Below are 27,382 nucleotides of genomic sequence, written 5' to 3'. Positions count from 1 at the left end.
TCATATATAATTTTACTATTTACGCCTGTAATATTAATTTAAGCCCTTAAGCCGAGATATCTTGGTCTGCGCATGCAACTGCGCAGAACTTATCCTGAGATAACTCGGGCATAGGCCTTAAGGGGCCTCAAAAAAGGACCTTGACATAACTTTTCCAAAAATGTATGGATCAGCATATATACATTGTTATCTATAATCTCTGCAAATTTCATGAATTATTTTAGCCGCGAATATATTTTATGACAATTTTTTAATTAGATAATTAATTGCGCTATTATTTTTTAAGGGAGTTTTTTTTATCAAATTAATTAAATCGTTCTAAACTTCTATTTGACGGATTTGACTTCTGTAAAATTTTTAAAAATGCTATTGGATGTTTTTTATCACATCAGCAGTTTTTTTTTTGTTTTTTATTCAGTAAAATTTTTTCCCATACCTTTTTCAGTCCTCTCGTATTTTAATAGCATAAAAGACCAAAATATTGTGTTATATTTGAACAGATGCGGTAAGTTAGCACCCCTCCAGCTTTAAACCAATAGAGAGGTTGAGGCCGAAGTTTTAAACGCGAAAACGTGTACGTCGGACGTTCAGCGCCGCTTTCCTGTAAGCCTAGAAGTTTGCCAATGATGTTTGGAATGTCGAGCAAACTGAGAAGTTGGCACACTTGGTCCAAGGCGTCAACCCCGACTTTTGTCTCATTGTAAAATGTGATCATCTCCGGTTTATTGTGTTGATCACGAACTATCTTGCTATCGTGATGCATTCAATGGACGAGAACCAATTGTCACCAATGATATTCAGTTTCGAATCCAAATGAAAAAAATGAAAAAAAACAAACAAAAATACAGAAGAAAACCTATGCTATAATGGCGTATAAAAACCTCTTAAAATAATATATATTTTACACTAGAGAAAACGATTTAAAATAAAACAATAGTTTTCACTTAACGACATGGCTGCTATTCAAGGGTCAACGTGACCGTGTCACTACTGTTATTGCGCGAAATATGTACAGAGCGGCTGAACACACCCACCATGGGCAAGCACGAGCACAATATTGAAAATACATGGGCGGGGGAGCGGGGTTGTCTAAGAGTTATTGTGCGAAAATTGCGTTTCCAACGTTCACAGGGTTACGTAGACCCATGAGTAGCAATTTAGGGTTAAAATAAGTTTTTGCTTCAGTTATACATTTTATCTCATATTTTTTTCAAAGGGAATAAGGTCTAGTAAATTGCCAGGCCAATAATATCTCTGTTTTCATGTTTCCAAAATATGATTTCGTTTTCTTTCCTGTATGGGAAGGGGTTCCATCCTATTGATAAATGTATTCACTGTCAGAAAAGTAATACAGTTGGTACCGATATAAAATTTTTATCTACTATTTTAATGTAAAGTGATGAATCGATGTTTTACTTCACAATTTGTAAGCTCCCAAGATCATAAGCAGTTAAACTTCCATATACCATAATTTCCGATGGAAGTTTTCCAGTCTTTGAAATGCAATTTGGATATCCCTTGCACAAAAAATAATTGCTCGTTGTAATATAAATTTATTTAGATTTTTTTAAATATAGCAACAAAATACTTAAGTACAAAAAAAAGCTTGTAGGATTTTTTCTCCTTGGTTTACATATTACTATTTGTTTCTAGACTACTACACGTTACTATTGTGTGTATGTTTCCGAGTAAATTTTTGTGTTAATAAAATATCGTAATTATTTAATTTTTATTTTATATTATTAACTCAATTAATATGGCTAGTAACGTAAAAATGAGACATATTCTAATTACAATATACCTAAGCGAAATGTGCAGTCGAGTCCTTTAAGAGAGCATCCTCAGAATTATTATCTTTTGTTTGTCAGTAATCTTAGGCCTTTCAGGTGACTATTAGTATAATATTCTATGTAAATAACTTTCCTTGACCTATTTCGTTTCTTTGCAATTTCAGTCATATATAAGCTTGATTCAACAAATGCTTGTAGTTTTCCCTTCTCATTTTTGCTAAGTTTAGTTGCTTTTCCAGTTTTCTTCCAGTTTAATAAGTATTTCACATAAAATGATAAAAGAGTCATCTGTTGCACGAAAAATCTAGCGAACATCTTTATCATACACCCAGTCGTCAGGAGAATACCGTTCGTTTTAATACGGTTATGCATTTTCATTTATCTCTACAAGTCTTTCTACTGGCGATACTAGTGTTAACTGAAAAACCATTTTTTTCACTCTATTTTACTTGTTATCTGCTTACTTATTTTCTTAATTAGCTTCTGTTTTCTTATTTTGTTTATGTCATATCCTCTTTACTCCTTTTGTGTCCTTTATATTGATAAATAATAGTAAACAAATTTATTTTATATAATTTACTTTATTTCATTTAGGATCGTTGGTAAACATCATATATATATGAAGAGCTTTGTTGTTATTTGGGAAACATGGATAGAGTAATTGTTATGACAGAATGAGATACAATTATTGGCCGTAAGAAATAATGGAAAAGCTCGTTCCAATTTACAAGGAGGCTATCGGAATGACGAGATTAAACTGAACCAAAATCGGGATTAAACTACAAATTTTTAAGATAATTTTTATATTATTTTTGAATAAAGATTTCGAATTTATTAAATCAATTTTATCTAAAACTTTATTAACAAAATATATTTGATTTTTTTTTAAATTTTGGACACCATAGGAACACCTTAGGTGGTCCCTAAGGTGGCACTTCCAGATATCTCGACAATACAAATGTTTGAGTAGTTAACGTAGATGTTGCTGTCTTGCGTATACCTGATTTATTAAGTAATACGGTTTCTAGATTACGGCCGAACCATTTTATGTTTTAGGTATTATTTGTATTTGCGGTTTTTTTCTATGGCATGGAGGTTTCAGAAAACGATCGACAGTTTTCTTTAGCGAAAGTGCACTTCTGGGGATTTTCCGTATTTTAGATTCGAATGTCGGTAAGAGAATTTCGTCTGATGTTTGCCGTAAAGTTAGGTTGCAACCTGTGGATGCAGCTTGTGAGAAATGTAAAGGTCGACGTACATTAATTTTTCGGAAGAATCGTGATTCTGTTGCTTTTCGATGCCATAACTGCAAGTCGAACAGTTCGGCATTCGATAGTACGTTTAAAGGCAAATTTAGGAGGATTTCTTGGGATACTATTTTGTCGTTTGTCTGGCATCTAATTTGCATAGACTGTACGTTGAGCGCGACGTGTTCGGCGGTGGGCGTGAGCTATGGACTGGGCGAATTTCATACGGCATTTCCTTGTCTAATTTGAACCAAATGAAAATTGGTGAAAACGGAAATGTGGTCGAAATCGACGAGACCGTTGTGAGCAAAGGGAAGAATGAAAAAGGGCGGTTATTGGAAGGCACCAGCGGACTTGTCGGCGGAATTTGCATCGATAATTCCTGTTTCGTGTGTAAAGTAAATGACAGGTCCGAACTGTGTTATCAGCAAGTTTGTAAATTCAGGAAGCGTAGTGTACGCGAATGAATAGAAAGGTTAACAGGCACATCGACGATTTAAGGTTGGTTCACATCTACAGACAACCGTACGTGGCAGACACGGCACAGACAATAGTTTTCACATCTACAACCCAGCATGCACAAACGCATTCAGACATACTAGGGAGTGCACGCACTTAAATCATAAAGAAATGTATATTCCCGAACTAATTCAATTAATTTCTCTTTATTCATCGTTTTAACCAAGCACTGTCTGTGCGTGTCGACGATGGCGTCCATACTAACCGCGCCGACTCCCACAGACATGTACAGACACGTGCCGGCACAGACAAAACATTCTCGCAGACAATGCCGGCCGGTGCCGGCCCGTGTCTGTGCGGACACGATCCGCTCACGCGCGGTATATGTAAATATGCCCATTGAAAATGTATGTAATAATATTTTTATGTCTGTGCTGTTACGTGTCTGCCACGTACGGTGTCTGTAGATGTGAACGTACCTTTAGGAGGAGTCGAAATAACCCACGTCACTGTGAAACATGCCGAAAATTTCGTCGATGCAGTTACAGGCGTTCGTAGGCAAAAAATCGAACGTTTGTGGCGTTGTCTGAAAAATCGCAAGAATTGCCCAATGCATTTTACAGAATATTTGTCCAATTCTTATTTATACTCTTTTATGTATAAGAAGCTTCTGAGATTGGAAAAATTACCATTTCGAGATGCTCGTCCACCATACAAGTAAAGTGTATTCGGGAGCGGGTCGTGTTCCAGTTTGGAAAGAGCCAGAAACCGTACCTTCGAAAGAATCAGCCGAAACTTGTTCGTCCAATCCTGTGCGGAGGAAAAGTAAGAAAATAAGAAATATTCCAACGGTGAGTAAAGTTTGTTTTATTTGAATGCCGATATAGTGTTGTTAGCGCCGGTCGCCATCGACCAGAAGTGCCGCCACAGGGAATACCTAAGTAGATTTAATTTAATGCAGTCGGAGTCACAAATAAGAATGATTTTCGTCCTACACGTAGATAAAAATAAAACAAAACTCGTTATTTTATAATTAGTAGTATTTGTTAAGATAAAGCGTAAAAATTGAAAATATTACACAGTTTCTGGACAAGTACAATTAAAAGATAAATACCAAATTTCATTTGGTTTAAAATACTGATTACATTTTGGATGAACTTTTGCTTCGTTTTCGTCTACCGAATTTAACCAGCATTCTCGAATGGGATCAAGGTAATCGGCAGATTTACACCCGGGAGTTTCATCACAGAATTCCATGCATTCTTTGGTTGATTTCACTATCTTGGAACCGACAGTTTCTCCTGGGATGCAACTATCTTTCTGTACTCCATAATTAACTATATTAAAAATGATAAAATACAAAAACGTTTAATTTAAAAACATAATTTATAAATATTTTTTATATAAAGATTTGTTGTATTTAGAAAATTAAAAATATTTTCAGTATTTATATTACCATCAGTCAGTATTTGCAAAATTTAATATAAATAGTTGATATCATTAAGTAATAAAAAACCTTTGTATAATAAAACATTGTAAAGACAACGTAGGTTTTATCTTATTGATATTTGATGTAAAAGTACATTATTCTGACATCATGTTAACCTAAATCAAATTGCATTATGTACGAACATTTTGAATTTTCTTAGCTAAGAATAACAAGAAACACTAACTTAATTAATAGAGATAAATCTTATTTCGATTTACTTTTTGGCATGTAAACATATAGCAATATTAGCAATAATTATATGTTGATGACTCGCATTAACAAATCAAGTAATCAATAATTATTTTTATACTATAAGAAATTTTATTTTTTAATTTGACTGGAATATTGAACAGATTTCAAATACCTAATTTCTAAATTGGATTTATCAAATGATGCTGTAGACAAACTTCTTCATTCATTCAGTCTTATTTATTCCAAAATATTGTATATTAGGTTTTTTTCCAATATTTACGCAACAGAACATAACAGTTTCTATATTACATTAATATCAAAATAAATGTTAAATTTAATTTTTCAATGAAATGAATAACTTACTGATATCACAGTTCCATCCGCACCATCCACAGGGACAAGGTTCGCATGTGTAGGCTCTGTAGTCTGTTATTAGCATACCTCTACTGGCACATTCACCGTGACTACATGGAGTATCGTTACATTCAACCTAAAAAGTATTGTCAATTTAAATTATATGAATTTTAAATCCAATCTCATGAAACGAAGTTACAATATAAGTTATTACTCTTTTTATTTTCATTCTATTCAAAAACGAACTGTTTACTTAGAACAATCCTAACTTGAGATCAATAATATTCTATGTCCTACACTGGAAAGCTATAGAGAATGCTGTCAAGAAATGTTTTATTCAATATAGCTTAATTTTACCACAGAAATGGTTTTAAAAATTTATATATAAATATATATACCCCATATATATTATGCCGATGGTTGTAATTATAAACAAATACTGCTAGAGTATTTTCCTACAAAAACGAGTAACATTACAATTACACAAATTTATAAGTCTTGCAAACAAAAGGAGTATGCCATTAAATCTGCACAACACTGATCCTGATTTAACATAGTACACAAGAAACACCATGAAGTACCAGATTCAGAACAAGCTTCAAGGTAGGCATCGTAACGAACTCACACAGGATCACTTTGAAAATTGCATTAAACAGCTGACCGTTTCATGGATTCCTGCCTCTTTGGAAAGACAATTATCGTACAAAATCAGGATATAGATACAAGAAACTACAGAAAGCACATTTTAAAATGATTGGAATCCAAATACGTCAAGAATATGTTCAATTATCAGAAAGACGACATCATTTTTGGAGACAGCTGATATATGGTTTAATCCAGAATTTCTTTTAGTTTTTGTACAGTACATTATTATTGTATACAGCAACAGACAAAAACTATAAGTTACTTATATTTTAATAATATAACAGAAATAGAAAGGTCAGGGATGGCGAATCTATGGCATGCGTGCCCAAAGTGGCACGTAAGGAGAAATCATCTGACACGATTTCGTTTTATCATCTGTCTTTTTCAATCATTTTTAAAAACTCTTTCCACCCTGTGGTCACTAAGAGGACCCCTTTTTAGCAATCCCATCATGGATTCGGCCAGGCCCACAATGGAGCGGCCGGGTAATGAGGGTCGGATTATCCCCGAAAAATTCATAGGGATTTTTCGACCCGTCTGGATTCGAACCCGGACCTTCCGGAGCGGTGGGCTGCATCTTGACCACTCGGCCATCTCATTCTTTTGGTTTATCATCTGATCATTTTTTTTCAATTAGCTTTTTTTACATTTATTCTACTTAAAGGATATTCGTTTAATTTCATTAAATATCAGGGCTGTGGAGTCGGAGTCGTGGAGTTTTGGTACTTTAGTCGGAGTCGTCAAAAATCCCCCCGATTCCGACTTCCTTTTACTTTCTCAACTTGTTATGTATATGAAAAACAAAAAAGTATTTGAATCGTGTCACATTTGACTCTCCGAGTTTTTTCTAATTTGTTTAATTTCTTTATTCTGTTCTGAACTATAAACAATAGCTCAGAATGAGTAAAGTTTAAGAAACAAAATTTGGCACAGTAGCCTGTGTATAAAGGGCAGTAATGCTATTAAATTTTGGTTCTTAATTAAAGGTCAACAGGGTAGAGACATAGAATGGGTCATGTGTCATATCTCCAGTGTGGTCGGACTTAATAAATATTTTACTCGTTATTAGCATTCACAATCTTATAATATAATCGAGATGGGTTAATAATAATAATAACTCTCCCGTGATCACCACCTGGTCGTGGTGGGAGAGCCCAGTAATTTTAGTGATCCATAGGGCAATGCAGGCTAGAGCACAAGCTCCTGGCAGGGACACCCATGCCAGTAAGGTCTATGGGGAGAAATGAAGCTAAGAGTGACCACACCCACATTCTGTAGAGATATTTATTATGGTAATAACCAGATCAAAGTGTGACACCGGCTCGGACGTCGCCCGGGTTAACAAGGTCCGCGTTCGTGGGTTAGGCAGAGGCTCATGTTCGAAAAATAGGACACAGTCTCCCTTGGTTACCGGTGGCGAAAGCAGCACCGGCCCAAGCATGGCTACTGCAATGCTCTCAACAGATGTGAGGAACCAACCCAGCCCTGGTGTTTCTGTGGCAATGCATCCACAGACCACAAAGGCTGGAAAACCACGCCAACGGATGAAATGGACAGTAGAAATGAACGAGTTTATCATCCGTACTTACTACACCATTACAAAACTCGATACAAACATGACAACAACTACACCATAGATTCACACAACAGTATCCTCATCTCACTGTCACTGAACAAAGGGTTGTTGATCAAAAAAGAACAATTATACACAACAACCTTATTTCACAAACAACACTTAACTTATCAAACAACAGGTTGCTGATCAAATACATCAACAGACAGAAACATCTAACATTAATGAAGATCATGTAACCTGTCAGGATAATCCAGCAACAAGCATTGATAATAACACACATACAACAATTAGCACTAATGATACTACAGACACTTCCTCATCCATCACTGATAACATGGACATGGATTTAGTTAATACGCTCTCACTTATATTTCAGGAAACACTCACTAAATATACAGGCACAGATCCCACACAACGACCACGAATACCAAAAATCAACATGTCAAAGGAAGTAGGAAAAACACTAAATTATGTAAACACTCACTTACTACCACATTACATTCATTCAATTTCTACACTCGCAGACATTCATACATTAGTTTATGCTGGGGCAGTCACAGTAGTGACACCATGGACTGAAAGTACAATCACAGACAAACACACAGAAAACACAATTCTATCACAAGCCTGCCTGGCAGAGAAGAATAGAAACACAAATAAATGACATTAGACAGCAATTAGGCAGGCTGACACAATACACTAAAAACAACATAACACCCAAATTAAGGAAACAGCTCAAAAACATTTTCAAGAAAATAAAAACACACACAAAACATGAACATCATAACACACGCATTACAGAATACATTGATACACTAAAACAAAAACTTGCTGCCAAAGCACGTAGACTCAAACGATACAAAACATGTACACTACGAAAACAACAAAATAAATTATTTACAAACAATGAAAAACTCTTTTACAGACAAATCAATAACAAAGCAAACACTGATACACAGCACAGTGGCACACCAACAGAAGAAGAACTCACAACATATTGGTCTTCTCTTTGGTCCAGTGCTGTCACGCACAATGCTGATGCAGGCTGGATCGAGGAGGAGAACAGAAACTTGCACAACATACCAACTATGCCCTGTGTTGAAATAAACATACATGATTTCCAATACACTGTTAACAGAACACACAACTGGAAGACACCTGGTGTAGACAACATTCACAATTTCTGGTACAAAAAGTTTACATCACTGCACCAGGAACTAGCTAAACATCTAACACACATCATCATCAATCCACAAGACATGCCAAATTTTCTTACTCAGGGCATCACCTACATGAAACCTAAAAACAACAATACCACAGATCCCACACAATACAGATCAATTACATGTCTTTTAACACTCTACAAATTATTGACATCCTGTATCGCAAACAAAATATACAAACATGTAAGAACACAACATTCTTACGGAACAACAAAAAAGGTTGCCGTAGAAATCACAGGGGATGCAAAGAACAGTTACTCATAGATTCAGTCATTCTACGGCAAGCACACAAACAACACAGAAACATACACGTGGCATATATAGACTACAGAAAAGCATTCGACAGTGTTCCATACAGTTGGCTGCTACATATTCTACACATGTACAAAATACATCCATCACTCATTGCATTCTTTCAAAACACTATGCAGCACAGAGAACAACACACATCTCAGGGTTAGTAATACTTCCATACAAACAAACCAAATTTTTATTAAGCGAGGAATTTTTCAAGGAGATTCCTTGAGTCCTCTCTGGTTCTGCTTAGCCCTGAATCCATTATCCAACACGTTAAAGAACACGCAATATGGTTACAATATCAGACATGAAAAAACAACACAGTTTACACTGTCACATCTCATGTACATGGATGACATAAAACTTTATGCATCCACACAAAAACAACTTCATCAACTCCTACAAATCACACATTCATACATCAAGGACATACAAATGGAATTTGGCCTAGATGAATGCAAAACACTTCACATAGAAAAAGGAATCCTGAAGAAAGAAGATTTTGTGCTTGGAAATGGAGACGTTATTGAATCCATGGAAGAGGGCGAGTTCTACAAGTATTTAGGATTTCAACAGGCCAAACTAACAGAACATACACAAATAAAGCAAAGATTAATTAAAGAATACCAAAGTAGGTTAAATGCTATTCTCAAAACACAGTTAAATGCAAAACACACAGTCAAAGCAATAAACACATATGTCATTCCAGTACTTACATATTCTTTTCGAGTTATACATTGGACTCACACAGATCTTGAGCAACTCCAAAGGAAAACAAGAACAACACTTACTAAGCATAAACAACATCATCCTAAATCCGCCACAGAAAGATTAACCCTTCCACGTAAAGATGGCGGACGTGGCCTGATTGATATAGTTAACCTTCACTACAAACAAATACAGTCACTGCGAGAGTTTTTCTACAGTAAAACAAGAAACATCACAATTACATAAAGCAGTAACTCTAGCAGACTCGAATAACACACCAGTAAACTTACACTCACATCATATGGACACAACACAACATATAAAAAGCATAGACACCATTAAGCAATCGTGGGCTCGAAAGGCACTCCATGGCAGGCATCCTTATGATCTGGCCCATGATTTTGTTGACAAAACTGCGTCAAACAGCTGGTTAGCTCGGGGATGCCTCTTTGGGGAGACGGAAGGATTCATGATCGCCATACAGGATCAGGTCATAAATACTAAAAACTACAGAAAACACATACTCAAAGATGCAACACTCACAAATGACACATGCAGAAAATGTCACATCATGCCAGAAACTATACAACACATCACCTCTGGTTGCAAGCTCTTGGCACAGACAAATTATTTACACAGACATAATCAAGTAGCAAATATAATACACCAAGAGCTTGCAAAGAAACACAAATTAGTAGACATCCACGAACCATGCTACAAATACATTCCACAGACAGTATTGGAAAACAACACGCACAAAATGTACTACGACAGAGCCATAATCACAGATAAAACAATTTACCACAACAGACCGGACATCACACTAATTTACAAACACAATAAAATCGCATACATTATAGACATATCCATTCCAAACACTCACAATATACAAAACGCATGCACTGAAAAAATTAGCAAGTACACAGAACTTGCCCAGGAAATAAGGCATCTGTGGAGGATAAATAGGGTGCTTATTGAACCTGTTGTTCTCTTCTCTTCAGGTGTCATACCACACACACTACACAAAAGCCTGGGCACATTACAATTGAATAGAAGCACATACATCACACTACAGAAGCCATTATATTGAATACGTCATATCGTGAGAAAATTCCTGAATACAGACACACACACTGATACACTTCTTTAATTTCTGTTTTGGATACTATGCCTTGACTTTGGTCTGGCATAGTACACAGCCACCGGTGTTAACCGAGTATATCTCACTTAACCCAACATAATAATAATGATAAGCTCAGAGTTCAAACGAGAGTTGAAATTTGATACACAGGATACATCATAAGAATGTACACTAAGAAGGAATTTTTCGAAATTCCTCTCGCGAGAAGGAAGAGGAAGAGGGTTAAAGATTACTCCGAAGAACTCCGTTTCTACCGTACTATTTTAGATGCGGTATTTTGCGTTTTTGTGAAAAATCGAACACACTTTTAGACCCATCTAAAAATACTCTAATTAGTCTCGGAAGAGAGAGGACTTAATTCCTGCACCCAGTGAAAACGGGTAAAATCGGCTATAATCTAAATATTTTAATCTCCGTTATCGTTACTTTTTGCGTGAGCAACATCTGGCTCATCTGCTAGTTTTTCTTATTTTTTATTTTTTATAAAACTCGTCTCTACCCTCAAAATTAAACTCGAGTTCTAATATGAGTACAGACAGAAAAGGAAATCTTACAAAATTTGAAGATGATATTTACCATTTACTGGAAAAAATAAATCACATTGACCACTCTTCAAGTTTGGATACTGCATCTATCCAGACAGTATCCAAAATATTGATACAACTTTGATTGTCACAGCATTGTCACCAACCAAGTTTCAGTATAGCGTTTATTTTTGGCTCTTAAAATTATTAAATATGATTTAAGAGCTTCAGTGAATGCTGACTTAATAGAAGTGATTTTTTTTACAAGCAATCAGTTTATAACAGAGATGAAAAATAAATTAATCAACACGGCAAAATAAGCAACCTCTTTCTTACCAGTCTAAATGTTATATTTCTCATTCTTGACTTAGTTTAATGTATCTGTATACTTATATATTACCCAATATACTCGTATATTATGTACTGTACATTTTTATTAAACTAATTTGTTTGTATAAGAATGTATTTACTATTTTTATTCATACATGCTTACCAATGCCATCATCAAACGAGTCAATAAATGTGAACTTATATATTTGGTAGATGTGTCAAATTTTAATGTTTAATTAAGTTTTTTAAGATCGTTTTCTTTTGTTTTTTTAAAAATAATCAGAATCGTCGTCATTATTACTTTCCCGGCTGTTATACAGTATAGGCCTATAACAAAGGAAAAGAATGACTTTCTCAGATTTTTACTCTTTTGAACTCGGGAAGCCTCGAAACGTAGAGAAGTGCAAACGGGTGTTAGAATGTGTACCAACCGATTTAATTCAACCATTTTCAAGCTTAATAACTCCTGTGTTAAACCATTCGACTCCGATTCAAAATCGTGCCTCCCATACAGTCTACATACATACATACAGGACAGGAAGTCTACATACATACATACAGTCCCGTACATACAGGAAAAAAAACGAATCTTTTGCAAATCTCGACATTTTCGAGGTGCCCCGAGTCCAAAAAATGCGAAAATTTGGGGTGGGATCATTTTTTGAACTATCGCTACACTTTTCCTCTGTTATATATCGGCCTAACAACAGATAATTAAAAATTATCGTATTGACTCATTACTTAGAGCAGTGGTTCTCAAAGCGGGTGCCGCAAGTACGCCACAAGGGTGCCGCGAAATTTTTAAATAATTAAATTAAAATTACTTAAAATAATGGAATTATAGTATTAAATTAAATAAATAATTAAAACAATTATAAAAAATGAATATTAGTTTTTTCAACTAATCTTGTTACATCGCCACTTGTCTCAGTGACTCGGTAATTGGCGATACGTAAATACAGTACTATAAAAAAAATGAACTAGTTACTAGTTGTCTGTTCTTCTGTTCCTGCAGCGAGTAGAAGTGCAATATAAATGCGTTGAATGCAGTAAGTAGTTGTTTTTATTATTGTTAAATGTTCAGACAATAACGAGAAAGCATCATATACAAATATTTTTCTTCTTTACAAAAAGAACCAGGGCCGGATTTACATAGGGACATTTGGGGCCGGTGCCCAGGGCCCCCACAAAACAATGTTTAAACATAATTTTTTTTCCCTATTACTGCGACAGCCTAGTGTGGCCTAATCACGAAGGCCACAGGCAAATCAAACCAAACCCGGGAAAAAACCTATGAAACATCGGAAAATTTCGGGAAAAAATTTTAATAAGTATTTTTCAATTAAATTAAAATAATTAGTTTTACACAATAAAATATATGTATGTTTACAATAACCTTATTTTTAAATGAAATTTACAACTTCCTAGTTGAAATCAAGTTGAAAGTACAGTATTTTGTGTAAATTTTCTAAATCATCAAATTTGCCTACTCTTAAAGGGGGCCCCCACCGAATTTGTGCCCAGGGCCCCTGGATTGGTAAATCCGGTCCTGACAACAACAAATAAATTATTAACTTGTAATTAAATTTTATAATAAAATATTGAAGGGAATTATGTCGTTCAATGTCATGAATAATTTTTTTCATTAAAAAAAGAAAATGTGAAGATTCTAATGATCAAGAAGTGGTTACTGGTAGCAAAGCTAAGGAATCAATTAGCACTAGTAAATCATCAAAAATTCAGAGCTCATTTTATCACCAGATACCTTTATAATAATAACTTTTGTTTTGAATATTTTTGTGTTGTTTGGAAATAAACTTACTTACTTTAAAAAACTGTTATTTTTTTCAAAGACTTTTCATCCTTCATATCTTTACTAACCGTAAAAAAGCAAATAATAATAATAATAATAATAGGGGTGCCGTGAATTTTATTTAATAATTTCAGTGTGCCACCAGACAAAAAGGTTTGAGAAACACTGACTTAGAGGAATATAAAAAATAAAAAAGTTTTGGAATAAAAAAGTTTTTACGTTTTATCTTTATTAGATCTATATTTATTGATGCTAATATTCTGAGGTCACGTGATGACGTCAGAATTTTCGGGCCTACTTTGTTAACAAGTCCGCCCCTTGTCGGAGTCGGAGTCGCGTAAAAATCTACCGACTCCACAGCCCTGTTAAATATCGTTATTCACAGTCTAAAACTTTGACAAGCATAAACATATTTAAAGTTAAGTATGCTTACAACATGGCTCGTGGACTCAAAAAAGTTCGTCATCCCCGGTATAGGTTAAAAAAGGACTTAAAATTGGTGACATAATATTTGAATGACTCCAAAATTTCGCTAAGCTTCTATTTAAAGTCACTTCCATTTATATATCGATGTTTTTCACTTCTTAAAATTACATCTAAACCAGTATAGCATTTTAGTAATTTTTCTTTCAATTTTGTTGCGTGCATGTCCGCACAATGTTATGAATTATGTTTCGAAATTTATAAGGATTTAAAAATTTAAAATTTCGGGAATTTCCCGGACAGTCCCGGAGAGTTGGAACCCTAAATCAGTAGTCAGCTGCATTACTTTTAATGATCAGAAGTCAATTATTTACTGTTGGCAGCCTCAGTTTATAAAAGTAGACACAAGGAATACACGAAGGAGGCTTGATAGGATTACGAACATTGCTATTGCCGTGGATAATCATATCACACTGTTAATAACCTTATACACATACCCACACAATAATCCTTCGAATCTAAAAATCTATACACGTCAAGGAAGTTGCTTGGACATATAAATATTGTATAGATGTTTATTATAAGAAAATTACGAAAGGATGAATAGTATACAAGCCTAACAATTATGTACGCAATCTCCTAAGTAATGCAAAAGACACGCTGAACATGAGGTATAATGAAGTACCATTCACTTTAGGGAATAAAAAAAGATTAGTAAGTATATAGCAGGGGTGGCCAACAAGTCGATCGCGATCGACCGGTCGATCGCGATGCCAATTTTGGTCGATCGCTCGCGATGTCTTGACTTAATGTGTTACACTTGTAACTGAACGCAACGCGTGAACGTAACGCGCAAAAGCAACAATATGCATGCAGTTATGACTGGACTCGTAGAAAACACAGCCATTTAGCTTGAATATTTGATACTGTCATGCGGTAGCTTCTTTTCTTTAGTATTAACAATATTATTATTATTAATCAATATTATTTATCCACGGTGACAACGTTGAGTTTCAATTTTTCATTTGTTTAAAATGTAAGTACCTGTTCTTTATGTTTTAAATTAAATTATGGCTTTTCTTACCTATCTATTTACTTGATAAGTGAGCGTTTTCGGCAACAGACCTCTATATTTTTGGATTTTTGGAAATACGTCAATTGAGAAAAATATCCCAGTATCACCAAATGTAGCAAATATATTTATTCCTGTTTCGGAACTACATACCTGTGTGAATTGGCATTTTCATACTTAAAGTTAACGAAGACTAAACATTCTGTCCTGACTGATTCCCATACTGAAGAATCATTATTATTATCTTTGTCAGGATATACACCTAATTATGTTTCCTTGGTAAGAGACGTGCAAACTCAGTCCTCCCATTAATGTAACGTAATAAAATAAATTCTAAATCTGTCTTTATCAGTAGCTAATTTGAATTAATAAATATTGTTAATAATTACTCATGTTGTTTTAATTCCCCTGGACGTGAGTTTTTTGGCCCGTTAAATAATTACGTTGTTTTTTACGTAGGTAGATATACAGGGTGTTTCAGTACAAAGAGCACTCCCGCGAGCTATTGATAGATTAGCAAAAAATAAGTCTAAAAATCTTATATCATTCTTCCATGATAAATTTTCCTCGCCCAAAAAAAAATCGCGAAAGTAAAATCTTATAATCAAATTATCAGCCGTACTGTGCAGTTTTATAACAACTTTTTCAAGTTTACGAACAAATAGTACCACAATTTATACATTGTAATTGATAAAAAAAAATTAAATTATATTTTAAGTTAATAAAAATCTATCTTGAAAGTGTCGAAAAATCGATTTTTTTTTAGGTGCCGCCTGTACGGAAGGAACTCATAACTGCAAATATCAAAAGTTGGGTCTGGAAATTTATTTTCTTTATGAGCTTATATCTTCAAAATTTAATAAGTGATTTAAAAAATAAAAAATAGTTTTGAACATATATTTTCCTTATCTACCTATAGCTCGCGGGAGTGCACCTCGTACTGAAGCACAGTGTATAAACATAGTATGTATTTCACACCCCCCTCGCCACTTAGACTATGCCTACGACAACGAGTCGATCGCGACACATTTTTAAGATAAAAAGTAGATCTTATGTACACAAAAGTTGGCCACCCCTGGTATATAGGATACACACCATATAACCCACCCGTTAGAATCAAGGAGCGCGAGTATGACGTAAGGAAAGCAAAACGTACAGTACCACAGCCTTAGCTACTTTTCTATGTCTGAGAACAGTTCATGCTTCTTTGAAACAAAATTCCTCAGGATCACAAAGGACCAAAACACGAGAAAAATTGTTAAAAAGTTAATGATTTATAGACAAGCTAGGAACCACGTCTGCGTCAATTATAAAGATGCCCAATGCCTACCCTTAGCATAAAAATGCATCATATGAATCGAGAAGTTCAGTGGAAAAGTGGTACAAGTGACAAATAATATATTAGTGATGATTTTTAACCAATGTTATAATTTATCACTAATATATTATTTGTCACTTATACCACTTTTCCACTCGCACCCTTCAAATTTGGTGCTACTTTCGATAAACATGTCAATATATTCAATTAATTTTTATTTTATATATATAAAAATATATTAGAAATGTCAAAATGTTATGATTTAAATCATTTAAAACTTAATAATCTCACCTTTCTGTGATACACATTATAATTCTTATCGTCTTCTAATAAATTCTTACTCAATTTCTTGGATAGAAGTTCGCATAAACCCGTTTCGGAATGATAATTCACTCCAAAACATTCTGCCAGTTTAAAACAATATTTCAAACAAAATAACAGAGTTTTCACAGTACTGTTCGAAAAGGTGCAATCTTTTGCACGCTTTTCAATACTAATTTCGAAATGTTGTTGTTGAACCGAAAATGTTGCTATTATTGTTATGTAATATAACGATAGCAATAACAATAATAACGCTAGAGTCCTCTTCATTCTGGATGTAATCTAATAATTTGATATTTTGCTTGAAATCTAATCTATATATCATGCTAGTGTTTACATTTGTAAATAGATTCGTCCAACACGCAAATCTTTAAAGTAAAGAAAAATTTCATATTGTTTATAATAGCATATATATATATATATATATTCATAAAATATTCAGTTCGATATCTACATTTCCATGTTTAATTTCGAGGATATTACTATATTAAAAATGTTATTTATTAACAAAAGAATCGAACTAATAAGGAATTCATTTTCATATTGATACTTTACACATACTATAATTTTACTTGAATAATAATAATAGCTTCATTTTATACTCTCTTACTGTTTACAAATTAGTTTTGTATATACAGAATTTCTTGGAAATTTAAACGTTGAATTACTAAACAAATACGCGTGACTTCGTTACTAACATTGAATTTATTTCAAAGATCGTGTGTGATTTACTCATTCTTTAAAAGTTTTAACAAATCAATAGATGGTTTATATCAGGGAGCTTTCAGAGATGTGTTCAAAAAATGCTTGGAGATTATAGCCATTTTTAATATATAATAAATGAATTATATTATTCTAATAAAAAGTAATTCGTCTACCGAGAAGTAAGGTTTTTTCTTTTGTAGTCTTTATCTAGGATTTACAATCTCGCTTATCATACCATGCATATAAATTCGATACTTGGGTTCACGATCACATTCTATCTCATCATTCTCTGGAACTTTATCATCTCACCAGACGTTCTATATTCTTTATATTTCATATTCTAAATGTGCATTATATACTTTTAACTTTTCCTGTACTTTGTCTTCTCGATGTCCCTTTTAATGAAGAAAAGTTTCTATTATTTTGAAGATTAGAGATATTATTTACTAGTGTCTCTAACGTTTAGACCTGAAGTTCCTGTATAGTTAATTGGAGCCTGCTGTCCCTAAGCTTTCCACACCCGTTCTCGACTTTCATCTATCTAACACCGTTCTTGAGATTAAGGGAGGGCAGACAAACATACATGCAGACGAGAAATTTTTAAGTCTACAATATTTTTTAAAATTGTAGCCCAATTAAATCTATAAGCTATACATTTAATAATAATGAAGAAAGTGATAGTAAAATTGCTGAGTAAGGGTGTGATAATACAACAGTTCTTACTTCAGAAGATTCTCTTTCTTAATATGCACAATAACAACGTCGTTATATTTAAAGGACAGGTAGATTGACACACTGATATTTTTTTCTATATTTCTTTTTTCTCTAAAATGTACACATTTCGCACTTAAAGTCCTTCCTCAGTTAAAGTAAATTATTATAGCGTTAGGCGCGTTAGGGCTGCGTTAGGCGCGAGGCGTGCACTTGCACCCCAAACACTTTTAAACGCGTGTATTTTTTAATGTAATTAATGCTTTAAAATGATGCCATCAGTACCTTCAAAGTACTGAAGATCGCACTGAAAAAGTTTCAAATCTGTACCAAAAAAACTTTCATAGGAAACCACACTAAAATGCATGGGGTGCATCTGCACCCCGCGCGCCTAACGGAGGAAGTTATATTAGCGCGACCACTAAAGGGGGTGGAGCCGAGTTAGTGTACTGAAAAAAACAGTCATTGCCTGATATCGAATCAGTCATAATACAAATGACGAATAAGAACATAGAAGGCGTATAAATAAGATTTTTAAGGCCAATTAACAAAAAAAAGGTGTCCCATAGACTTAGCATTGAAAGTTTGAAAAGTGGAGTTTTCTGGGAATATTAATGCTAAATTGTCTTGAAAACATGTTTATTTGTCTAAATAACGTCAAACAATTTCTCGTTACCAAATTAGAAGTGAAAAAACGATTAAAACAAGCGATTTTATAGCGACTGTTTACATAAGTTAAAGTGGTAGTCTGCGGGGACATGGCATTTCGCGGGAATTTTACCGACAATTGTTTTTACTGGTGGATCTAATAACAGACAAAGAAGGTAACCAGTTACAGTGTAAAAGAAGTTAACTATCGATGTTATCTGCCAATAATCTGCCTTTTTATCTCTAGTTGCTGTAGAGTTTTAGGGGGTATATTTTTGGAAATACTGAAATATTTTTGGCCCAGGGTTTGTGACAAAGCATTTAATGGTTGGAACACTTAAAAACACTTAGGGGAAGACGATTCAACGATTAGATAGCAACAGACTTGTTTACAATTTGAAAAACAGACTTTTGAAGTTGACAATTTTTCCCTGAAAAATTCCCGAAACGTAATACTTTTTTGTTTTCGTTATAAATAAACAAAAATGATATATTTTGAGCAGTATTTTTGATTAATACATCAGAAACACAATTCCACTAATGTCAAAAACAAAAAACCCGCGAAAAAAATTTTGATTTTTTCAGTAACACTTTAGTCGCATGGGGTGCAGCTGCGCCCCACCGTGTTAACCCCCCGCGCACCTGACGCCAGGTTAATAAATGGTGTACGTAGTGTACAGTACATCAACAATAGGGCGTGCACTTTTCGAAACTAATAGGCAGGGCTAGTAGATAAATAGCTTCCTTCCCAATCTTCCTACTGGAAAAAGGCCTAGTCCTTCATCAACACTATGTTGCCAGCGTACTGTTTCTCCGTCTCCAACCCAGAGGAACTCAATAACATTAGCCTAATGAAAGACGAGACAGCCGCAAAGATGGATTACGAGGATTTGTACCTTCTCTGCAACCGTGTTTTGACGCTTTACTTGACTTCTTCCTTATGCATGCATTTCAAAGCAGAAGCTTCCGGTGGCTTTTGTTCTGAAACAGGCTTTACTGTATTAATTATAGGAAATTTCGTAATAAAATTACAACTAATACCACGATCCAGTTACTGCTAAGCTGTGCTTTTCAACGGACTGATAGAAATGCTGAAGAATGCCCAATGGATTCGGAATTAGTCGAGCCGGAATCCAAGAGAAACTGTCGATTCTGGTTTTGAATGAAAGATAGAATTTAATTAGGCTGATTTGAAGATTGAAATATCGAATTAAAAATTCTATAATAAGTTTTCTTTTTCGAATAATTTGAATAATAATTTCTTTTTTGAATAAATCAAATGATAAAATAAAATCTAATTGAAGTTGTATAAAATTGTTATGTGAATAGATTAAGTCGTTTTTTTTTAACTAGTTAAGTAACGCTGTATCAACGTGTAGTCGGAACGAAGCCGCTTGCACCTTTGTTTTCTAGATTATGAGGGGAAAAAGAAACAAAGAATCATTCGTTCTCAACAATGTATTTGATTTCTATTGGATCATTTAAAGGTACAAAGATAAGGTCAGAATAAGCCATTAATTAATTGCTATGCCAACGTCTCCCGAAATTCTTTCTATCACTATGGGCCTTGGACTTACAGATTGACTCGTAGCGATCTTTATTATAACTCTCTAAAAATACTGAGTCAGGTATTTTTTTCACTCGACTCAGTGCAACATAGGTAAGACCGATAGATGCCTCTTTTTATCCTATATCTATTTTGATTTTTAGAAGAGTTAATCACTGTGATTTATGTATAGTCTTCGAGTATGCTAAGGTAAGGGGAAACTGTTTACGAGATCGCAACATATGCCATCGTTCGAAGAGGTGTTATGGGGATTATTGGAAACAGATTACCATAGATAAAAGGTTCCTGATAGCTATCGAATTCCACTAAAATAATCAAAGGAAGAACTGGAGGACGAGCATTAGGAGCATATATAATGTAGCGTATAGTTCCTAGTGAACCATTGACGAGACCTCCTTGCACCCATAAGTTGACTCTCAGCATGTTTGTGGCATTAACTGAGAGATTCAAATACTTAGAGAGACCAAGAGCTGAGTCGTCTTTGGACGAAGGCGGGGCAATATCTGGAGTGTTTTCAGATGCTATATAACCAAGAGGGCATCCAGTTGACTGCAAGTAGTTTTCGTTGCTTTGTTTAACTTGCTCGTTTAAATAGCTCTACTGCCGTTTGGAACTGATCAAGTTTATCTCTGGATAAACAGACTCGATTTCTTGTCGTCAGAATGCTCACATCTGTATCAGAGAAATCACCCGAAGCTAGATGTTGTAAGACATCTGTGAAGGAACTATCTGCGCTATTTTGTCTATGAGAATTACTAAATTCAATGAACTTCTCAAAAGAATTAAATGCAAATGTAATGTAATGTCCGAACAGGGTCCCTACCTTGTTGGGACATTACATTGTAAAAATACTCGAGTAGAGAGGAGTATCTTTAACAGGAAGAAGCTGACGAAAATCACCAAACAAATAGATAAAGAATCCACCAAACGGCTCATCTTTCTCGGGGTTTATCTTCCTCAATCTTCTCTCGATCATGTAAAGCATTCTTAACCAATCATTGACATTTTATCGATGATGATGAATTTGAGCGACTTCATCTCAATCTGCAATCTCTGTGCAGCTTCTTCATTTAGAGATCGAAATTTCGTACTAACAATTGGAAGACGAAGGAGAGAATGGATCGTAAAGCCATCAATATTGATCACTGCTGTTCCATGTTATAGAATAATAAGTTAAAAAAGAAAACTTTTTTAACTAATTATTCTATAAAGATTCTTTATATTTGTTGTGTATCTAGTTAGCGATAACATTTACTTTCAAAATTACTGTTTTAATGCTTGTCATATTTTTTGACCACTAGATGACGCTTCTACACGTGAGTGCAGGAAGCGACTAACACTTGATTTCATGCATTCCTTGTCAACATTATAACTCTAGAATGAGTTGTCCGATCTTGATGAAATTTTCTAGGACGACTAACCATCACTCAAGGATGAACTGATTAAAATTTCAACTCTCAGAAATGATCCATACTGAAGAAAAACCCATATCTCCAGTTCTACAAAAACGAATCATTATTGAAAGTTGAAATTTTAAACAGTTCATTCTTGAGTGATGGTGAGTCGTCGTAAAAAATTTCATCAAGATCGGACAACTCATTACAGAGTTATTTTGTTGACAAGGAATGCACGAAGTCAAGTATTAGTCGTCACTACGTTCCGACAATAAATTAAAAAATATATAATTAAAAATTGCAGCCCAGCATAAATAATTGCTCAATAAAAGATATAAATTCTTACATGAGTTTTAAAAGCTTTATTTCCAAGTAAAAAAGTCACTGACTGACTACATATACAGGAATCAGAGTTGTCGATTTCGGGGGTCGAGAAATCGACCCCGAAAAGGGAAATGACTCAAAAGACAAACTGTCACTACTAGCATATGCGGATGACGTTGTTATAATTGGACTCCTCCCCTCAAGGGGAGGTGACGAGATTAACGTCAAAATTAGCAACAGTTGCCAAGAGAATGGGTCTGATCATCGAAGAGAAGGCTAAGTAAATTGTTATTTCTAAAAAAGGAGAATCTAACAAAGAACATCTAACCGTAGACAATATGACATTCAGAACTACGAAATCCTTCAGATACTTAGGGACTGACACAAACAGAAACAACGACGTCAAGAAGGAGATAGGGACACGCTTGCTAAAGGAAAACAAAATCTACGACGAGCTCACAAACATACTAAAAAGCAAACTCTTTAATAAAAGAACTGTATGTCAGTCGCTGATTAGACCTGCAATTCTGTATGAATGAGAAACATGGCCAATGACAATGCAGGAGGAACTACAACCACAGAGATTTGAAAACAAAATACTAAGGAGAATCTTCCGACCTGTGAAAGATTTTGATGATAATAGTATCATAATCAATGGAAAACCAATATGGAGGAGAAGAACAAACCAGGAACTTCAGACGACCTACGAAAAGCCCACGATCACACGAGTGATTAAGGCCGGAAGATTACAATGCTAGATCATGTCGTAAGGCTTCCTTCATAGGCAACAGCTTCACGAGGGTTCTACTATGAAGGGAAAGGAAAGAGGCCAAGAGGCCGTCCCAGAAAAAGGTGGATAGATGGAGTTACTGAAGATCTTCAAGACCTCGGAATCGAAGATTGGCAGAGGCAGGCTATAGACCGAAGGAGATGGAGAAGGATTGTGACTGCGGCTAAAGGCCTCCAAGGCCCATAATGCCAGACGAAAAAGAAGAAAGGAGGAACCGACACAAAGTCTAACTTTAGTTTATTATTTCACTACTTTACAGTATACGTTTGCTTTATTATGTTATATTTTTCTTACGTTTTTATTTTATTTTTATTTTTATTGGATGTATTTGTTTTATTTATCTATTCTGAAACTTTCTAATTTTTTAAATTTCAATTTTGAAAAGTTATGTTCTATATTCCAAATTCCAATCAGTTTATGTTCGATTTTGAAGACAACCAAAAATGTTCGATGATTAAAATATTTTCTGCTGTATACGGCTTGATATGTCATAATTCATCTTATTATAACTATAAAATTTATGATAATTTAATTTGTAAACTTTTAAGAAACTGACAAATGAGTCCCGTTTCTCCTTTATCATTTTCTTGTCAATAAATAAAGATATGAAGAAAACAGCGTATATTACGTACTATTTTAAACAATACGATTAAACTACCCTCTATCAAGAAAAAATGGCTCTGAAAGAACCGTTTGGCTGCTAATCTCGAAGAAATTAACAAATTCGGGCCCGTCGCGTTGCAACGAAACATTCGTGTCGATTGCCGATTCTAACAAATCTTTCTCCTTTTAGATTTTGACCTTTTCTTTTTCGAACCTCTTTTCCTTTTCTTAGCGGGTCTGCGACTCGATCGTTTTTGTTTCTTCACGCGTGTTCGTGTCCTGCACCTGGATCTTTTCCTTCTTCGACTTTTCTTTTTCCCGCCCTCGTCTGCTTTGACACATTACATTAGTTGAAAGAGGGGGACTCCTGGTATTACTCAGAGGTATGACCAGGAGGAAAAAGGAGATAAAAGAAGAGGGAGAAGTAAGAAGATTAGGAGATGAAAGTGGGTCAGCATAAAGATGAGAACTCGAGCGCCTGCATTGCAATAATTGAAATAAACAGTATACAAAACATCGAAAAATATACATGAGAATAATACAAAATATATACAAATGGGTGGCACGACAATTAAGTTGTTAACAAAAGCAAAGTGATTACATAAAATAAACTATAGGATAACATACAAAAACAGGGTAACATGAAGAAAAGTACATTCCAGATATTGAAGATCGCAACAAACATGGGGGACAAGGTATACACGTGTACAACAGTAAAATAATAATACAAATGTAACAGAATGCTGTGAAAACTGAACACTAAGAACAACAGGTGAAAGTAACATTAAGCACCAATTTATGGTAAAGTGAGCACATACAAATGCGGACTATTAACACTAAGCGAAACAAAGGTGTGACACGTGGAGAGAAGTTGGCAAACAAGTAATACAGAGACAAAACAGTACCTGTAGGTAATGAAAAGCGATAACAAGGTCAAAAAGTGAAGAAAAGTCCGTTCACGTTGAACCATGGTTGTTATCAGCGCTGGTGCATGAACCGCGTGGAGGATCGAGAGCCTTAGTCGTCTGCATGTACTTCTTTAGCCAGTTAAAGATGTCTTTATTCTCTATAAGGTTGTCCAAGGGGCAAGGCCAATTATAGCCTGCATGGAGCACACTGCTGATGAGATTGTCTCTGTTTCTCTCGAAGAGTTCACAGTCTATAAGGAAGTGCAGGCTGTCTTGGTTCGAGATTCCATCACAGTGGCAGACGTTAGAGTCCTTAAGGCAGAAGCGCTTCAGGTAAGCATTGAGGTTGCCATGGCCAGTGAGAAGTTGGGTCTTGGCAAAAGTAAGGAGTAAAGTGTTTCCAATCCAGGCGTCGATAGACACTAGGAATAAATTTGTAAGTTAACCTACCAGTCTCACTGCTATCCCACTCAGTTTGCCATTCTTGAAGAGCTAATTGACGGTACCAGTTCTTAAACAATGAGATTGGAATCTTGTTGTAGCTTGAGGGAAAGAGAAGAGGCGGCAGCCTCTTTGGCTAGATGATCTGCGGCCTCATTGCCGGTAACCCCGGACTGTCCACGAACCCAGTTGATAGAGATGTTGTGCCTATGAGAGTTGTTAGATAGGAGTTGGTGAATCCTGATAACGTTGTCACCTCTTTGTCGCAGGCCAGTGATGGAGTGGATTGCCGTAACACTATCCGAATAGATAGCTACAGGCTTATTGGAGGGGAACCAGTCCTCGTAGATGTGTTCTAATGTTTTCATAATGGCGAGAATTTCTGCCTGAGGAACGGAGCAGTGGGGCCCCAGCTTGTAGGCTGACCTATGAGTTTAGCCATTCCGATGGTTATAAAGGATGAAAGCTGCTCCTACATTAGTAACCATCTTTGCTACCGTCTGTATAAATAGAAAAATCTTTGAGTCCATTCGTAGTCAGTGGATCATTGACCACCGTACGGTGATCTTGAATTAGATTGGTATGAGTGTCTTTCAATTCTACACCAAAGGTAAGAATATCCGTTTTTAACTGGGTGGGGAGATCCAAGATAATGTTGTTGTTTTTGTTGTTGTTGATGTGACATTGATCATTAGTGAAGAGATTCTTAACTTTCCATAGTCTGGAGGCCATTCTGGCCTTAATGTAGACTGGGAGCAGTCCAGCAATGACGAGTAAGGGAGAAATCGGAGCAGTCCTATAGGCCCTGCAGATGCGTAGAGCTGCCACCCTTTGTGCTTTAAGGAGCTTCTTCTGGATGTAGATTTTGTTGGTGGCCTCGGCCCAGATGGGAGCCGCATATGGGAGCAATGGCTCGATGGCTCCAAGGTATATGTGATTAGCCGCGTTGTAACCAATACCCCAGGTGTTCCTGACTATACTCGCAAGGGCGTTCGAGGTCTTTGTTGCCTTAGCTACCACCATATTAATGTGGTTAGTCCACTGTAGCTGTTACTCGAGCAAAACACCAAGGTACTTGAATTCCTTAAACCAAAAATTTCTCGGTACCATTGCATGCGGATGGTCGTACCGTATTCGAAAACATTAAAATTATGATCGCGTTAGTAAGTTTTCGAGATACAACGACAAACATCAGAAAAAATCTGAATATCTTATTCTCTGCTTTTCGGGGGTCGATCGCGTCTATGAAAAAAAGTTACATATATACAAAGAATACCTTGGTACCATTGCATGCGGACATTTGTACCGAATTCGAAAGCACAAAAATTATAAACCTGTTTTAGTAAGTTTTCGAGATATAACGACAAACATCAGAAAAAATCGAAATTTTTTTTTCTATTTTTCGGGTGTCGATTGCGTTCAGGAAAAAAAGTAATAAAATTCCAGTAATAAATAAAGCGGTTGTCAGCAGCCATGTGTCTTTTCTGACAAAACGTACTTAAATTTGAAACAGAACGCTACCTCTTCACCGTGCCTTTCAAGTTCCAGCATGTGTCTCTCTTAGTTGGATCCGGCCGCAACACTCTGACGAAAAATTTCATCGAGACACTGCAGCACAGATCACCAAGCCTTCCCACCACGACAAGGTGGAGACACGACGGGGAGGAAAAACTACTTCCTGCCTTGTTTGCATTATACAAATCTGTCCCACTGCCCGACGCCGACCAGGATACAGAACCTGGTCAGATCACACGGGAGTGCGGCAGAAAAGATATAATTCCGGGGGCACCACGAGGAGGTCAAGGCTCGGAGGATTTGGGTTTCCGCCCCAATTTAGTCCGCCCCCATTTATATACAGAGAATTCCTTGATACCATTGCATGCGGATGGTTGTACCGAATTCGGAAACATTAAAATTATGATCCTGTGTTAGTAAGTTTTCGAGATATAACGACGAACATCAAAAAAAATCGAAAATTTTTTATTCTTATTTTTCGGGGGTCGAAAAAAGTTACATATATCCCGTTTAACTTCACCCGGCAGAACATTCTGCCGGGTCATTCCCAAGTTCGTACACTCAACCGGCAGATTTTTCTGCCGGGCTGACAACGAAGGCAATAACAACAATTTTTATTTGAACTATGCATCTTAGAAGTATACAGTGGTGCCTCATATAACGTACTTAATCCGTTTCAGGTGCACGTCCGTTAAGTGAAACGTCCGTTATACGAAACGCATTTTCCCATAGAAATACATGTTAAAACATCTAATTCGTTCCGCAGCATAAAAGATCCGTACCGTATCATAAAAAAATGAACATGGGGTGCGTTCTTTTATTCCTCCGCGTAACTCTGCGCAAGCGACATCCGT

At 35.5% G+C, this 27,382-nt stretch overlaps 1 protein-coding gene across 1 annotated transcript; it reads right to left on the bottom strand.

Annotated features, from left to right (window-relative positions):
- Positions 1-4,540: 4,540 nt before the first annotated feature.
- Positions 4,541-17,192, bottom strand: LOC136971959 (uncharacterized). The gene is made up of 3 exons (XM_067266482.1): positions 16,893-17,192; positions 5,541-5,667; positions 4,541-4,833 (listed from the first exon to the last, which is right to left on the bottom strand). Exons 1-3 carry the CDS (start codon positions 17,190-17,192, stop codon positions 4,571-4,573), a joined length of 690 nt encoding a protein of 229 aa, XP_067122583.1. The 3' UTR covers positions 4,541-4,570.
- Between the last annotated feature and the right edge of the window lie 10,190 nt (positions 17,193-27,382).

This window comes from Centruroides vittatus, unplaced genomic scaffold, assembly GCF_030686945.1.
Source record: "Centruroides vittatus isolate TY-2023 unplaced genomic scaffold, ASM3068694v2 contig_1057, whole genome shotgun sequence".
In the NCBI taxonomy this organism is placed as follows: domain Eukaryota; kingdom Metazoa; phylum Arthropoda; class Arachnida; order Scorpiones; family Buthidae; genus Centruroides; species Centruroides vittatus.
Note: the sequence above shows the minus strand (reverse complement) of the source record. Positions and strands in the feature narration are given on the sequence as shown.